Genomic DNA, 17,949 nt, shown 5'->3' on the forward strand with positions numbered 1-17,949 from the left:
GCAGAATCCCGCCCGTTGTGTGCAGTTCTGGAATCCACATTATAGGAGGAATGTGATAGCACTGTAAAGGGTGCAGAGGAGATTTACCAGGAAGTTGTCTGGGCTGGAGAGTTTTAATTATGACGAGAGATTGGATAGACTTGGATTGTTTTCCTTTGTGCAGAGGAGACCGAGGGGGGACATGATTGCATGTAGAAAATGATGAGGGGCATAGAGAATGTACACAAGAACAAACTTTTCCCCTTGATGGAAAGCTCAAAGATCAGGAGGCATAGATTTAAGATAAGGGGCAGGAGGAGTGAGGAAAAGCCTTTTTACCCAGAGGATGGTGGGTGTTTGATAGGGTGATGGAGCCAGAGACCCTCATAACAGCTAAGAAGTATTTTGATGTGCACTTGTAATCCCAAGGCTGAAGGGCCTTTTCTGTGCTGTATGAATCTTTGACTCTATAACTCTAATGTTGTTCCCATGGTGGGGAGTCCAGAATCAGGGGTCACAGTCTGAGAATACTGGGTAAACTGTTTAGGACAGAGATGAGCAATTTCTTCCCTCAGAGAGTGATCAGCCTGTGGAATTCGTTACCACAGTAAATAGTTCAGGCCAAAACATTGTAGGTGTGATTTACCAGCAACATCCCGGTGGAATTGGGATGGGATGTGGCTGGTACATCCCTGGAGAGGCCTCTGCCTGGATCCCCAATGGTAGTTACACCTCTCATGATCTAATTAGGTCTCGCGAGACAATGCGATCTGGATCCCACAATGGGCAGGACCTAGAATGGAAGAGTTAAGTGAGCTTAAAAGGTCACTGAACTCTGACAACGCCAGATCGAACGGACTCCTGGGGACTACCAGTCTTGCCGAAGAGACCCCAGCTGGGTGCCGTTTAGCACCGGCGTCTACAAATAGGGACCAGGCAGAACGGCACTTAGGAGGGTTTTCCAGGCGATCAGAGGGCCCTGGGTGATTGGTATTTGGGCAGGGTGGCACCCTGGCACTGCTGATGCCACATGGGAACCTTGGCACTGCCAGACTGATACCCTGGAAATGTCACCTGGGCACACTGGCAGTGCCACCCAAATGCCACCCCAGCACTTCCAGGGTGCCCAGGTGATAATGCCAAGGTGCCCAGATGGCATTTTGTCTGTACTGGGGATCGGGCCCGGGGGCGGGGGCCCTGCCCGTATCAGGTGGGGTGCGAGTGGATCCAGGAGCCCCCAACAGGTGAGTTTGGATGTTGGGGGTTCCAGGGGTCTCCTCGGGGGTTCGAGAGATCGCTGTGCCATTTAAAAGTGGTGCCTCAATCTCTTCCTCCAATGACGAGTGAAGATCCTCAGTGCAGGAAATGCGACTGAGTGCAGCGTCGGTAGGGTATTGCCCGTTGAGGCTCCCCAGAAATAGAGTGGCTCTCATCCCACCCAGAATGAACTCTTTTTTTTTCATTAGATCGTGCCCTTTATGTTATCAAGAAGCAACGATATATAGCACTTGGAGCAAAGGGGATCAAAGGATGTGGTGGAAGGTGGGATTAGGCACTTGAGGTGGATGATCTGCCTTGATCAAAGGGAATGGTGAAGCAGGCTCAAAAGGCTGAATGGCCTCCCCCTGCTCCTATTTTCTATGTTTCTATGAATGAGGTGGGCTGGACTGGAGTGGAACAAGGTGGACTGGAGTGCAGTCGACAGGAGCAGAGAAATGTGGAATGGAATAAAGAAAAGTGGAATGGAATGAAATAGTCTGGTTTGTACAGAACCCAGATGACTTCAGGCGCACTACATCAGTGCATTTTGTCACTTACTTTGTCATCTGAACAACGGGCATCGTTCCAAGTCGAACAAATCCTCCGTCTTTCGTTCCGATAATGCTTTTCACACGGAACTGCTCCATCAGGTCAAAACCTGTTTGAATACCCACAAAAAATACACTGACGTTATGAAGATTTTTTTTTAAATGACGGGGTGAAATTGGTCGATGCCAGCAGTTCAAAACATTGCGAATCAGCAGCCAGTATTGGACTGCGCCTGATCTTCCTTCCAATGAAGCTCACAGAACAGTAGTTCAAACTATTCTTGAAGATTCATTTCTTTGTCTCATTGTCAACTTTTACTTGGTTTGAAATTCAAAAAAGATTTTGGGTAATATTTTCCAAATCAGTGAAAAATAAAAGCTGGCACAGTGTAGAACAGGCTGTTGGTTCTGTTTCACACTGCGGATGGAGACCACTTGCATCCCTGATATGTTTTATCATCTTTTCCATCATCTGAAGTAGAGTTGTCAAGCACTTGACGCACAGAAGAGTTCCATTTGGGCAGAGTGAAAAATATTTTGGTGAAAGAAGAAATTGATAAGCGGGCCGCTTTGTCCTGGATGTTATGCTAATTGTAATGGTTTGGAAAAGCTCTGCAGAGGTGCACAGGCAATAGTAATCACTTTGTCTAAGTATTTGCATATCAAAAAGTATAATATTTGCTTAGAAATGAATTTTTCGCCTGTTGGACGTGCACATTTTACAGATGCGGATGTGGGCACAAAACGCACTTCCGGCCACGGGTGGCCCTCGAATGCGATTTCATGCTGGCTGGCCAATTAACAGGCAGCCAGTGTGAAACGTATATTGGAAGAGGATGAGCGCTGCTGGGGAGGGGGGGGGTAGAGGGTGCACACTGAGAAAAGCGAGGGTGTGGGCTGCCAGTTCTAATGTACTCCTTCAGGGGGACAGACGCTGCAGAGCTGTCTCAGGGAGCTGCCAGCCTACAAAAAAAAATTAATTGCATTGGAAAAACTAAGCAAAGAATGCCCAGGCAGCACGTTCAAACACAAAACTCACTCCCCAGACACCTTTTTACATTTTATTTCAGTCCGGACAGTTCCTCCCACCCTGGATTGAGTTTGACGTCTGGCCACTCTGACCGCCCGCCAACCGTAAAGGTAGACGGGCCGTATAAAATTGCATTCGTTTGACCCCTTAATAGGTTAAATTGCCTGCTTGCTTGTCAGTGAGCGCGATTCCGACTTTCATGTGCCCTCCGTCTGAAATTATGCGCGATGACATCAGGACACACACTTAATGTCTTTTGGCACAATTTTGTGCGCTTCCAGGTTGGGCGCACGTCTGCCCACGCAACTTAAAATTCTGGCCAAAGTAACTGAAATGCACCAATGAAGGTGTTGAATGGTTCAGTATAGTATCATTTCAGTGATTTGAAATCAGGTTACTCTCAGCTGGAGGACTGGACACCCTTTTGCTTATTTTTGGTGATAAACCCATTTTCCGATATATTAATAAAACTGCGCCACGTTACTTCTCTTCAATATATCAAAAGAACATTAGAATGGAAAGAAAATAAACAATTATGGTCCATTACACTGCCCACTTGCATTGGTTCATGGAGGTATTTATGGTTGTCATTAGGCAAATAAATTTTAGCAGAAACTCCAACCTAGCCAGTGAATATTTAACCTGTGAAAGTGCAATTTGAGCGCAATGTTCCAAAGCACCCAACACAGAAACTCGACCCCCAGCTGGTTAATATATAGCATGGAAATATTCTACTTGTTCAGGCTTCTTAGGAGCTCGGTTTGAAAATTCATAACCATGATGTTTGGTTGTTGTGTATGTCAAAAAAAGACTATCTGCAATGTACCCAGATGTGTCTATAATATGAAACTCACATACCTGGGATGTTAGCTGAAACTTTATTTTGTAATTTGTATTGACTGCCTGCCAATTTCAGATTGGGACACAGCACATCTGTTGAAACAAAGAATAAAATGTTACTCAAAATATAATGCCAGAATACTTCAACAGAACATTATTGTAGAATCCAGCAACATTGTTCCCTTCAAATTGAATGATCTGTTATATGAAAAAATGAAATGAAATGAAAATCGCTTATTGTCACAAGTAGGCTTCAAATGAAGTTACTTTGAAAAGACCCTAATCGCCACATTCCGGCGCCTGTTCGGGGAGGTTGGTACGGGAATTGAACCGTGCTGCTGGCCTGCCTTGGTCTGCTTTCAAAGCCAGCGACTTAGCCCTGTGCTAAACAGCCCCTTATAATGACCGGAGCACTATTGCAATAAAAACAAAAAATGCTAGAAAAACCTACCAGGTCTGGCAGCATCTGCGGAGAGAGAAACAGTTCACATTTTGAGTCTATATGGCTCTTCTTCAGAGGACTACTGTAACGCATGATGTATTATCCTGCTGTTAAGACGGAGCTGTGTTTAAGATGACCTGTCCTTTTAAGATTACAAAGTCTGAGTGCTTTTAACATGATAGCAAGAAGCACATCATTGCATTGGTGGGGGATGTTTGCAGGGTAAGTTTTATATCTTTATATCTTCGCCACAAAGAGAAAAGGTATGGAGCTGCCCAAACTCTGGATTCTTACAAACACAATGCTCATACAATGAAGATGGAGAACTAAAGCCTGTGCAAATACTCACTGCCGTTGTTACTACAGATCACGTGATGTCCCACCATTAGGGATGTATTCTATGGTACATAACACCCCACTCTCTACTTTAGTATAATGACAACTACTTAATGTTTTTACAACAGACCCAATTATGCATTTTCTCTGTACATATATACAACTTAAGAAGTCTCTCAGGTAGAAGTCTATTCCTTTTGGGTTGTATTCAAAGCTCTGGACCTGACTATTCGCAAACTTGGAAGTGTTCCCTGTTCCTTCAGTAGGTGGTACTTTCTGGCATTTTACTCTATAGATATGGGCAGCACGGTAGCCTTGTGGATAGCACAATTGCTTCACAGCTCCAGGGTCCCAGGTTCGATTCCGGCTTGGGTCACTGTCTGTGCGGAGTCTGCACATCCTCCCCGTGTGTGCGTGGGTTTCCTCCGGGTGCTCCGGTTTCCTCCCACAGTCCAAAGATGTGCAGGTTAGGTGGATTGGCCATGATAAATTGCCCTTAGGGTCCAAAATTGCCCTTAGTGTTGGGTGGGGTTACTGGGTTATGGGGATAGGGTGGCGGTGTTGAACTTGGGTAGGGTGCTCTTTCCAAGAGCTGGTGCAGACTCGATGGGCCAAATGGCCTCCTTCTGCTCTGTAAATTCTATGATATTGGGAAGGCCTCAGGAACAGAATCTGCACTTCTCTCTGTGTGCCGAAGTACCGCTCTCTAAATTTTCCAGGGGAAATACTTCTTGAGAAATTTCAGGGATTTCACTTTGTGAAGCTAGTAGCTGATCAGCTTGAGATCACCAAACTCTTTCATCATCCATCTGTACGGCGTATGATATTGGACCTGTCCTTTCTAAGATCACAACAGATTCCCATTTCTCGCTGATGGTGTAGCTTCTGGCTGGCGTTCGCTCTCCTTGATTGACTACTCGCTGTGTAGAGTTTTGTTCTCTGAGAGTAATCGGTGCTTGTTGTTTTCGCTTGACAATCTCAGAAGTATCAAGTGATATTAACAAATTAAACTGTGTTCGCAGTTTCCTCTTGAACAGTAGCATTGCTGATGAACTCTGCGTTGTTAAGTGTGCGGTATTCCTGTCAGAAGGAATTTGTTTACTCTACTTGCAATGTACCTTAGTCCTTTAAAATAACCAAAGAGACAATGCCGTAAAATCTCAGCAGGTCTGGCAGCATCTGTAGGGAGAGAAAAGAGCTAATGTTTCGAGCCCAGATGACCCTTTGTCAAAGCTAAAGACAGAGAAAGTGGGAAATATTTATACTGTGGAGTGAGAATGAAAGATGAGTCATAGCCACAGAAACCCAGGGAAATGGGCTGCTAATGGCCACAGAAACCAAGGGGAAAGAGTGCTAATGGCAGTCCCCAGAAAGAACACAAGGTGTGAAAGGCCAAACTGCAGAGAAACTAACATCAGAGGGTAAACTGTGACAGATGTAGATGTGGGGGAGGGGCAGGGGGAAGTAAAGGGGAGAAAGAGTAACAAAAGGCGGATAAGATGGGGGGGCGGTGAATATATATAAAGAAAGACAAGACAGAAAGAAATGGTAAAAAAACAGTTAAAATGAAATGGGATGAAAACAAATGGATCGAGGTGGGGTAGAGCTAATCATCTGAAGTTGTTGAATTCGATGTTGAGACTGGAAGGCTGTAGCGTGTCTAACCGGAAGATGAGATGTTGTTGCACCAGTTTGCGTCAAGCTTCACTGGCACATTGTAGCAGGCCAAGGACAGACATGTGGGCATGGGAGCAGGGTCTTGTGTTAAAATGGTAAGCAACGGGAAGGTCAGGGTCCTGAATGCTCACAGACCGAAGGTGCTCAGCAAAGCAATCACCCAGTCTGCATTTGGTCTCTCCAATATAGAGACGACCACATTGGGAGCAGCGAATGCAATAGACCAAATTGGAAGAGATGCAAGTGAAACGCTGCTTAACCTGGAATGTGTGTTTTGGGCCTGGGATGTTAAGCATGGAAGAGGTAAAGGGGCAGGTGTTACACCTTCTGCAACTGCATGGGAAGGTGCCATGGGTGATGGGAGAGGTGTTGGGTATGGTGGAGGAGTGGACTAGATTATCTCGGAGGGAACGGTCTCTGCGGAATGCTGACAGAGGGAGTGAAGGGAAGAAGTGTTTGGTGGTGGCATCACGCTGGAGCTGGCGAAAATGGCGGAGGATATACAGAGGCTAGCGGGGTGAAATGTGCGAACGAGGGGGACTCTATCCTTGTTGTGGGAGGGAGGGAGGGGGCGAAGGTAGTGGCGCAGGAGATAGACCGCACACTATTGAGGGCCCTGTCAACAACTGTAGGTGGGAAATCATGGTTGAGGAAGAAGGAACACATTTTCAAAGCTCCATTTTGGAAAGTGGCATCACCGGAACAAATGCGACGGAGGCGAAGGAGCTGAGAGAAAGGGTTGGAGTCCTACAGGGTGTAGGGTGCGAAGAGCTGTAGTCCAGATAGCTGTGGGAGTCAATAGGTAGGCTTGTAGTGGATATTAGTAGATAGTCCATTGCCAGAAATGGAGACAGAAAGATCAAGGAAGGGTTTGGAAGTGTATGAGATGAACCACGTGAAAGTGATGGAGGGGTGGAAACTGGAAGCAAAGTTGATGACTATTTCCAGGTCCGGATGAGAGCATGAAGTGGCACCAAAATAGTTATCAATGTAACAGTAAAGGAGTTGTGTGAGGGGACCCGGGTAGGCCTGGAAGAAGGAATGTTCCACATACCCCATAAAAAGGCAAGCGTAGCTAGGACCAATGCGGGTACCCATTGCTACATCTTTGATTTGGAGAAAATGGGATGGGTTAAAGGAGAAGTTGTTGAGAGATAGAAGAAGTTCAGCCAGGCGGAGGAGAGTGGTGGTGGATGGGAATTGTCCAGGATGCCTCTTAGTCCCTGAGGTACCTTAGTCCTTTGATGCCTTGATGGAATGTTTCAATGATTGAACAAACATTCGGTCAACCATTTGTTGCAGGATGGTACAGTGCTAAATTAATGTGGAGAATACCGTTTCACTTCAAGTAGTCCTTGAACTGCTTTGAAGTGAACTGAGTGCCATTTTCACTCACCACATAATCTTTCAAATATTTTGTCTGGCTTCTCAATGGTTTGTTCTGTCGTTATGGATTTCATGATCAGAACTTACAGCATTTAGAGTGGGCATCCACATTCACTGGGAACATGTGACCCTCCACTGGACCAGTAAAGTTGATGTGTATTCTCTGTCACAGCTGTGTCAACCATTCCCATGAATGTAATGGTTTCAGTGGTGGTGTGTTTCTTACTTCTGCACAGTACTGTCATTGTCCCACTTTCTCTTTGATTTGAGCATCTAATCTTGGCCACCGAAAATAATCATGTGCAAATTCCTTCATCCTCACCAGACCAGGATATCCCTCATGCAGTTGGTCAAGGGCTTTACTACACAAGCATGGAAGAATAATCACTTGGATTCTCCATAATAGAATTTCATTCTATTAACACTGCAATGAAGTTCCTGTTAAAATCCCCTAGTCGTGACATTCCGGCGCCTGTTCGGGTCCACTCAGGGAGATTTCAGAATGTCCAAATTACCTAATAGCCCGTCTTTCGGGACTTGTGGGAGGAAATCGGGGTACCTGGAGGAAACCCACCAGATTCAGGGAGAACATGCAAACTCCGCACAGACAGTGACCCAAGTGGGTCTCGAACCTGGGACCCTGGCGCTGTGACACCATAGTGCTAACCACTATGCCACCATGCTGCCCCATCTCTGAAGCAGGTGATAAGTAACCACTTTTACTATAAAGCCACATATGAACCTTGGCTCCCTTTTCACAACCACATAGAAACATAGAGTAAAATGATAGAATTCAGGAGGAGGCCATTCGGCCCACCGAGTCTGCAGCGACCCTCTGAAAGAGTAATTTACGTGGGCCTCTCCCTCTGCCCTATCCCCATAATCCCATAACCCCACCTATCCTGGCCTACATGTGACTCCAGAGCCATAGCCTGCTGGTTGACTCGTAAATGCCCTCTAAAATTACCTCGCAAGGCATTTAATTCAAGGGCAATTGGGGATGGACAATAAATCCTGGCACAGTCAGTGACACACACATTCCTTGAATGAATTAGAAAAAAATAAAGGTGTAATATTATTTAAAATAAGCTAAAATCAGCAGATACTTGTGGTTGGATTGTGGGAGCAAACTGGAGCATCCGGAGGGAACCCACGCAGACATGGTGAGAACATGCAAACTCCATGCAGACAGAGTCACCTGATGCCGCGATTGAACCTGGGTGCCTGGTGCTGTGAGGCAGCAGTGCTAACCACTGTGCCACCGTGTCGCCCTCATTAGAGGTGCCATTCTCTTCCTGGATCTGCAATGCCACCAGTTACAGGAACAAGGCTGTTTTTTTTTCACACACAACTGATGAATAAAATCATGACCATTTACATTATGTGTTGTTTTCCAATTGAATTCCAAAGTGTTGGATGGTTTAATAAGGCATGGGGAGTCCACCTCGAGTTGCAGTAAAGACGTTTATTTGACAACAATATTATCTACTAAAGGCCAGGTTACACCTCACTGGGTCCTCTCTCCTTTTTGATCGGCTACGCACTGGTCAAACTTTTTTCCAAGCTACCCTGCCCAGAGTGAGGGAGCTCCCTGTGCCAATAAGCATGGGGGAAACAATCATCCCCAGCTGGGTGTGTCCCGTGCAGGTTATTACAGATGGTATCTTCCCTTTCCTACAGTATGTCACTTGGTGTGTACCATTACTATGCTCAACATTTATCTGCTGATTTTAGCTTATTTTATATATTACACCTTTATTTTTTTCTTTATTATTGTCCATCCCCAATTGCCCTTGAATTAAATGCCTTGCGAGGTAATTTTAGAGGGCATTTACGAGTCAACCAGCAGGCTATGGCTCTGGAGTCACATGTAGGCCAGACTATATAAGGATGCCAGATTTATTTCCCTGTAGATGATTAGCAAACCAGACGGGCTTTTATGACAATCGACAATAGTTTCATGGTCATCATTAGATTTTTAATTATGGATTTTATTGTATTCAAATTTCACCATCACCAGCATGGGATTTGAACAGGGGTCCCCAGCACATTACCCTGGGTCTTTGGATTAATAGACAAGTGACATCACCTCCCCAAAAGCTTGTGCAGAGCAACTCAGTACAGATAAACATAAATTGGCACCAATATTGACACCCTCCTCATAATGGCTCTGATCTGAGTTTGATAAATGAGAAGGGAGACTGCGGGTAGTGTTTCAGAGGTGAAACAATGGTGCTGTTCACATACACTGACTGAAGAATCGCAAACACACACCTGCTGACTGTACTTTTGCAATTCTCAGTAAGTGTTGGGAATTATAAAAAGAACACAGCTGTCATTTTTAAATAGTCGACTGACTCACTGTACCATATCAAGTATTAGGTTTAAAGCACAGTCCTGCAAATAATCTGTTAAATAGGCAGCACGGTAGCAATGTGGATAGCACAATTGCTTCACAGCTCCAGGGTCCCAGGTTCGATTCCGGCTTGGGTCACTGTCTGTGCGGAGTCTGCACATCCTCCCCGTGTGTGCGTGGGTTTCCTCCGGGTGCTCCGGTTTCCTCCCACAGTCCAAAGATGTGCGGGTTAGGTGGATTGGCCATGCTAAATTGCCCTTAGTGTCCAAAATTGCCCTTAGTGTTGGGTGGGGTTGCTGGGTTCTGGGGATAGGGTGGAGGTGTTGACCTTGGGTAGGGTGCTCTTTCCAGGAGCCGGTGCAGACTCGATGGGCCGAATGGCCTCCTTCTGCACTGTAAATTCTAAATTCTAAAAAATATTAATCCACAATTTAACAGATACTTTATCACCAACTTGGCTATCAACTTGGCATTTTGAATTTGTAAGTGACCAATTTGTCAGTGCTCTGAGATCCTTAAATAGCTGGCACTCCCAATGGAGGGGAGAAAGGATTTGAACTGAAGAAATCCAACCGTTTTTGTAAGATCCGTGTGAAGGAAAATCTACTTCCTTCTGTTGCTCAGTGAAAATTACTTCAAATTAATTAAAATAACATCAAGCTGTGTTTGCTTTTGTCGCCCAATTCTGTCCTCCCAATAGTGAGTCATTAAGGTACTCGTAACAAAAGTGTAACAACTACAGAACTAATGGCAATGATAAATCACAGACTGGATGAATCAGATGTTTAGGGCCTATCCTAGATGCCCATCCACACTCATGGCAAGTACAAAGGAAAGGAGGAGCTTGTAGACATAAAGCACAAATTTGATGCGATGATTGAGAATTCTCAACAGTAAGTAGAAGGTCAAGAAACAAAAGGTCCATCGCCTGTGGTTTATTGTCTATTATTGGATTGACTGCAAATCTTGAACTTCAGACAACCGCTGGAAGCCTGAGTATTGATCTTTGCTCTGTGTGACTAATTGCCCAATTACCCCTTGAGGCTGTTACATAAAAATGTAATGTCTTTGTCATCATCATAACTGGCGGTCCTACCCTGGAGGGTCAGGGTGCACGCACCAAATAAGGAACCTGACTTTAAACACATGGGTGGTAGAATAGGATAAGCTACGGGCAGCATGGTGGCGCAGTGGTTAGCATTGCTGCCTCATGGTGTCGAGGTCCCACGTTCGATCCAGGCTCTGGGTCACTGTCCGTGTGGAGTTTGCACATTCTCCCCATGTCTGCGTGGGTTTCACCCCCACAACCCAGAGATGTGCAGGGTAGGTTAACTGACCACGTTAAATTGCCCCTTAATTGGAAAAAATGAATTGGGTACTCTAAATTTTTTAAAAAACTGGGTGGGAGGATTACTTGTGGGTGGTTGTCATGGCGTCAAATTTATTTAAAAAAAGAATGTGAGAAGCTGTAACACAAGACTGGATTCTTCCCCCCTGCCCGCTGCAAGCTCGCCACGGGCGGGACGCAGACCATAAAAGGTCCATTGACCTCAGGTGGGAATTTCCGGTCACCTGGCGAACGGAGATGGAGAATCCCGCCCATAGCATCAACATATTGCCTGCCATTCTTGATATGATTGACTTTCTCCTTCCCAAGAAATTTCAGATAAAAAGGTGTGTCCATAAGGATGCCCATAGCTCTTTGCAAACCATTAATGACATTTGCTGGGTGTGCAGGGTCAGATAAAATCTTTTCAGCATTTCCTCAGGTTGGCTAAATATTCAGCTTTAGTCGATCCAGTGATGAGGACACCATCCAAGTATGCAACCACATTTGGAAGTCCCTGCAGGAGACTCTCTACGGTTCACTGAAAAATGGCACATGTGGGTGAAACTCCAAAAAGCAACCAGGAGTACAGGTAGCGGCCTCTGTAATGAAATGAAATGAAAATCGCTTATTGTCACGAGTAGGCTTCAATGAAGTTACTATGAAAAGCCCCTAGTCGCCACATTCCGGCACCTGTTCGGGGAGGCTGGTACGGGAAGTATTGATTGTCACATAACCCGCTTGATGTGCTGACCAATTCCAACTGCTAATAGGCATAATTCACATCTGACTTGGTGAATGACTTGCCTCCTGCTAACTTGGTGTACACGTCATCGATGTTGGGAATGGAGTACTTGTCCAAATTTGTTGCTCTGTTGACCGTCAGTTTGTAGTCACTGCATAAACGTATAGTTTGGTCTTGCTTGACAATTAGGATAATGGGTGAAGCCCACTCAGAAAGATGGACAGCTGAATTATTCTCATGTTTTTCAATCTACACAACTCTACTTCTACGTTTCTCTTAGTACCTCAGGCACCGACCTGGCCTTGAAGAAACAAGGTGTTGCCTGGGGATTGACATATATATTAGCTTGCATGTCCTTATATTTTCCTGATTCATCTTGGCAGTGACCACCTCTGCCAATGGCGCTGGTGAGGCTTCAGAGCAGCTAACCCTCTGATTAAGCTGGCAGCATCAGGTGCCCATCTGAGATTCCAAATTGGATGGTGGTCTCGCAGATGACCAAATAAGAAGCTGCCTCTGGGAAAATAACTCAGCGATTCATAAAGTTTTACAGCATAATAGCGGCCTTTCGGCCCATTGTGTATGTGCTGGCCATCAAGCACCTATTTATTCTAACCCCATTTTCCAGCACATGCCCTATAGCCTTGTATGCTATGGCATTGTAAGTACTCATCAAAATGCTTCTTCAATGTTGCAAGGGTTCCCTTCTCCACCACCCTTTCAAGCAGTGAGTTCCAGACTCTCACCACCCTCTGCATGAATAGGTTTTTCTTCAAACCCCTCTAAATCCCCTGCCCCTTACCTTAAATCTATGTCCCCTGGTTATTGACCCCTCTACTAAGGGGAAAGGTTCCTTCACATCCATCCTATCCATGTCCCACTATAGTCCCATTGCTGACTTCAGAGTCCTGATGCCCATGGTGACATTCAGGCCAAAGGTTCAACTATAATAATTGTTTTTAGTGTCATAAGTAGGCTTGCAATGAAGTTACTGTAAAATCTCCTCGTCGCCACACTCCGGTGCTTTTTCAGGTACACAGAAGGAGAATTCAGAATGTCCAATTCACCTAACAAGCACATCTTTCGGGACTTGTGGGAGGAAGCTGGAGCACCCAGAGGAAACCCAAGCAGACACAGGGAGAACGTGCAGACCCCGCATAGACAGTGACCCAGGCCGGGAATCGAACCCAGCTCCCTGGTGCTGTGAAGCAACAGTGCTAACCATTGTGCTACCATGCCACGTTAAAAGCAACTAAAAGCAAGAGGCTTACTTTCTTGAAGCGCAATTCATATGCATGTTTAACTTAGGGAGCATTTTTTTCAGAAACTTTATCACATATTAATGATTGCATACTGGGATTTCAATGAGCTTCGTGCTGAAAGTGAGTCTGAATCATACTGTTGATCCTTGTGCACACTGAACACACGATGACCTCAGGCACCAACCCACCATAAGGGTGTGGTGTCCACTGTGGCATCAATGCTAAAGGCCTGACTTGTGAGAGATGCATGGGATGACTTGGTGCATATTTTTAAACTTTAAGATAAAACAAACCTTTAAGTTAAAATTAAAACTTGCTCTGCTTCCCCACCCATCAAATAAAACACATTACAAGGAGCTTTGCACTGATTCAGATATTTCAGCTGCTGAAACAAAAATTAAATCCAGCCAAAATCATTGCAGAGGTTCCAGAGAAGGAATTTCGGGATTCCACGTTTAACCACTTTCTTAGTCATGTTAAGATCCTCCCTCACCAAATACTATTTCCCAACAGAGGGTGTGTGCCCCTATCATCACCCTTTTCCACAAATCACTCGTAAATAGAATCGGTTCACATCTGAGAGAAGGGTGGAACATCAGATTAACCGGACTATAAGTGTTTTGTACAGGTTTCCATAGCATTGGATGCTGAGTAGGGGCTGAGGAAAGAAGTTGTCTCCTACCCACACCAGTTGAAACAATATACAAAACTGCAAATCTTGGAGTCTCTGGCTCCTGCACTCAACCAATCGTCCTTGTTAAGATTGTTGCAGCGAAGAACAGAGGGGTTCATTCCCAACAATTGAATTTGTCAACCTATTCGTAAGGGAAAGAAATCGCCTTGTAGGATATTCCAGTCAAAAATGGATAGCGGGAATGTTATGAGCAACGTTTTGCCTTTCACAAGAACGTAAGAACTAGGAGCAGGAGTAGGCCATCTGGCCCCTCGAGCCTGCTCCGCCATTCAAAGAGATCATGGCTGATCTTTTGTGGACTCAGCTCCACTTTCCGGCCTGAACACCAGAACCCTTAATCCCTTCATTCTTCAAAAAACTATCTATCTTTATCTTAAAAACATTGAATGAAGGAGCCTCAACTGCTTCACTGGGCAAGGAATTGCACAGATTCACAACCCTTTGGGTGAAGAAGTTCCTCCTAACTCAGTTCTAAATCTACTTCCCCTTATTTTGAGGCTATGCCCTCTAGTTCTGCTTTCACCTGCCAGTGGAAACAACCTGCCCGCATCTATCCTATCTATTCCCTTCATAATTTTATATGTTTCTATAAGATCCCCACTCATCCTTCTAAACTCCAATGAGTACAGTCCCAGTCGACTCAACCTCTCCTCATAATCCAACCTCTTCAGCTCTGGGATTAACCTAGTGAATCTCCTCTGCACACCCTCCAGTGCCAGTATGTCACTTCTCAGGTAAGGAGACTAAAACTGAACGCAATACTCCAGGTGTGGCCTCACTAACACCTTATACAATTACAGCATAACCTCCCTAGTCTTAAACTCCATCACTCTAGCAATGAAGGACAAAATTCCATTTGCCTTCTTTATCACCTGTTGCACCTGTAAACCAACTTTTTGCGACTCATGCACTAGAACACCCAGGTCTCTCTGCACAGCAGCATGTTTTAATATTTTATCATTTAAATAATAATCCCTTTTGCTGTTATTCCTACCAAAATGGATAACCTCACATTTGTCAACATTGTATTCCATCTGCCAGACCCGAGCCCATTCACTTAACCTATCTAAATCCCTCTGCAGACTTCCAGTATCCTCTGCACTTTTTGCATTACCACTCATTTTAGTGTCGTCTGCAAACTTGGACACATTGCCCTTGGTCCCCAACTTCAAATCCCTATGTAAATTGTGAACAATTGTGGGCCAAACACTGATCCCTGAGGGACACCAGTAGCCACTGGTTGCCAACCAGAGAAACACCCATTGATCCCCACTCTTTGCTTTCTATTAATTAATCAATCCTCTTTACCATTAATGCCATGCATCTTTATCTTATGCAGCAACCTTTTGTGTGGCACCTTGTCAAAGGCTTTCTGGAAATCCAGATATACCACATCCATCGGCTCCCCGTTATCTACCGCACTGGTAATGTCCTCAAAAAATTCCACTAAATTTTTTAGGCACGAACTGCCGTTTATGAACCCATGCTGCGTCTGCACAATGGGACAATTTCACCCAGATGCCTCGCTATTTCTTTCTTCATGATAGATTCTAGCATCTTCCCTACTACTGAAGTTAAGCTCACTGGCCTATAATTACCCGCTTTCTGCCTACCTCCTTTTTAAACAGTGGTGTCACGTTTGCTAATTTTCAATCCGCCGGGACCACACCAGAGTCTAGTGAATTTTGGTAAATTATCACTAGTGCATTTGCAATTTCCCTAGCCATCTCTTTTAGCACTCTGGGATGCATTCCATCAGGGCCAGGAGACTTGTCTACCTTTAGCCCCATTAGCTTGCCCATCACTACCTCCTCAGTGATAACAGTCATCTCAAGGTCCTCACCTGTCATAGCCTCATTTCCATCAGTCACTGGCATGTTATTTGTGTCTTCCACTGTGAAGACCGACCCAAAAAACCTGTTCAGTTCCTCAGCCACATCCTCATCTCCCATTATTAAATCTCCCTTCTCATCCTCTAAAAGACCAATATTTACCTTAGCCACTCTTTTTTGTTTTATATATTTGTAGAAACTTTTACTATCTGTTTTTATATTCTGAACAAGTTTACTCTCATAATCTATCTTACTCTTCTTTATAGCTTTTTTAGTAGCTTTCTGTTGCCCCCTAAAGATTTCCCAGTCCTCTAGTCTCCCACTAATCTTTGCCACTTTGTATGCTTTTTCCTTCGATTTGATACTCTTCCTTATTTCCTTAGATATCCACGGTCGATTTTCCCTCTTTCTACCGTCCTTCCTTTTTGTTGGTATAAACCTTTGCTGAGCACTGTGAAAAATCGCTTGGAAGGTTCTCCACAGTTCCTCAACTGCTTCACCATAAAGTGTTTGCTCCCGGTCTACCTTAGCTAGTTCTTCTCTCATCCCATTGTAATATCCTTTGTTTAAGCACAAAACACTAGTGTTTGATTTTACCTTCTCACCCTCCATCTGTATTTTAAATTCCACCATATTTTGATTGCTCCTTCCGAGAGGATCCCTAACTATGAGATCATTAATTAATCCTGTCTCATTACACAGGACCAGATCTAGGACCGCTTCTTCCCTCGTAGGTTCCATTACATACTGTTCTAGGAAACTAACGCGGATACATTCTATAAACTCATCCTCAAGGCTGCCTTACGGGCAGCACGGTAGCCTTGTGGATAGCACAATTGCTTCACAGCTCCAGGGTCCCAGGTTCGATTCCGGCTTGGGTCACTGTCTGTGTGGAGTCTGCACATCCTCCCCGTGTGTGCGTGGGTTTCCTCCGGGTGCTCCGGTTTCCTCCCACAGTCCAAAGATGTGCGGGTTAGGTGGATTGGCCATGATAAATTGCCCTTAGTGTCCAAAATTGCCCTTAGTGTTGGGTGGGGTTACTGGGTTATGGGGATAGGGCGGAGGTGTTGACCTTGGTTAGGGTGCTCTTTCCAAGAGCCGGTGCAGACTCGATGGGCCGAATGGCCTCCTTCTGCACTGTAAATTCTATGATAATCTATGATTGACGGACCTGGTTAAACCAATCACCATGTAGATTAAAATCCCCCATGATAACTGCTGTACCATTTCTACATGCATCAGTTATTTCTTTGTTTATTGCCTGCCCCATCATAATGTTACTATTTGGTGGCCTATAGGCTACTCCTATCAGTGACTTTTTCACCTTACTATTCCCGATTTCCACCAAAATGGATTAAACCTTATTCTCCATAGCACTGATGTCATTCCTTATTATTGCCCGAATGTCATCCTTAAATAACAGAGCTACACCACCTCCCTTACCATCCACTCTGTCCTTCCGAATAGTTTGATACCCTCGGATATTTTACTCCCAGTCATAACCATCCTTTAACCATGTTTCAGTAATGGCCACTAAATCACATTAATTCACGATGATTTGCGCCATCAACTCATTCACCTTATTCCGAATAATACGAGCATTCAGGTAAAGTACACTTATGTAGGCTTTTGTACCTCCGTTTTGAATCTTAACACCTTGATCAGTAACCTCTCCCAAGTTATATTTCCTCTTAGCTTTTCTCCTAATTTTCCTTGTCGTTGAACCCATATCTTCATGTAACAACCTGCCGTGTTGCTTACCATTTAAGCTTTTACTTCCCGTTTTATTCCTTTTAGTATTACTGGTCCTATTCACTGATCTCCCCTCAGTCACTGTACTTTGTACTGTCACCCTTTTTGATTTTTGACTATGGCTTCTCTGCCTTACACTTTCCCCCTTACTGTCTTTTGTTTCTGTCCCTGTTTTACTACCTTCCAACTTCCTGCATTGGTGCCCAGCCCCCTGCCACATTAGTTTAAACCCTCCCCAACAGCTCGAGCAAACACCTCCTCTAGGACATCGGTTCCAGTCCTGCCCAGGTGCAGACCTTCTGATTTGTACTGGTCCCACCTCCCCCAGAACCAGTTCCAATGCCCCAGGAATTTGAATCCCTCCCTCTTGCACAATCTCACGAGCCACGCATTCATCCTATCTTACGATTGAGCCCCCTATCACTATAGCCCTGCCATTCTTCTTCCTGCACTGCTGCGCAGCAGAGCCAGCCATGGTGCCCT

General features: G+C 44.9%; 1 protein-coding gene across 2 annotated transcripts in view; it reads right to left on the reverse strand.

Annotated features, from left to right (window-relative positions):
• The window catches only part of col22a1 (collagen, type XXII, alpha 1), a 481,125-nt gene that overhangs the window by 353,742 nt on the left and 109,434 nt on the right, over positions 1–17,949 (reverse strand). For both annotated transcript variants that reach the window (XM_072468265.1, XM_072468266.1), the window contains exons 4-5: positions 3,676–3,750; positions 1,798–1,897 (exon numbers count right to left, since the gene is read on the reverse strand). In XM_072468265.1, coding sequence (XP_072324366.1) covers positions 1,798–1,897; positions 3,676–3,750 — 175 coding nt within the window. The remainder of the gene's footprint in view (positions 1–1,797; positions 1,898–3,675; positions 3,751–17,949) is intronic.

Source organism: Scyliorhinus torazame, chromosome 11 (genome assembly GCF_047496885.1).
Source record: "Scyliorhinus torazame isolate Kashiwa2021f chromosome 11, sScyTor2.1, whole genome shotgun sequence".
Lineage (NCBI taxonomy): Eukaryota > Metazoa > Chordata > Chondrichthyes > Carcharhiniformes > Scyliorhinidae > Scyliorhinus > Scyliorhinus torazame.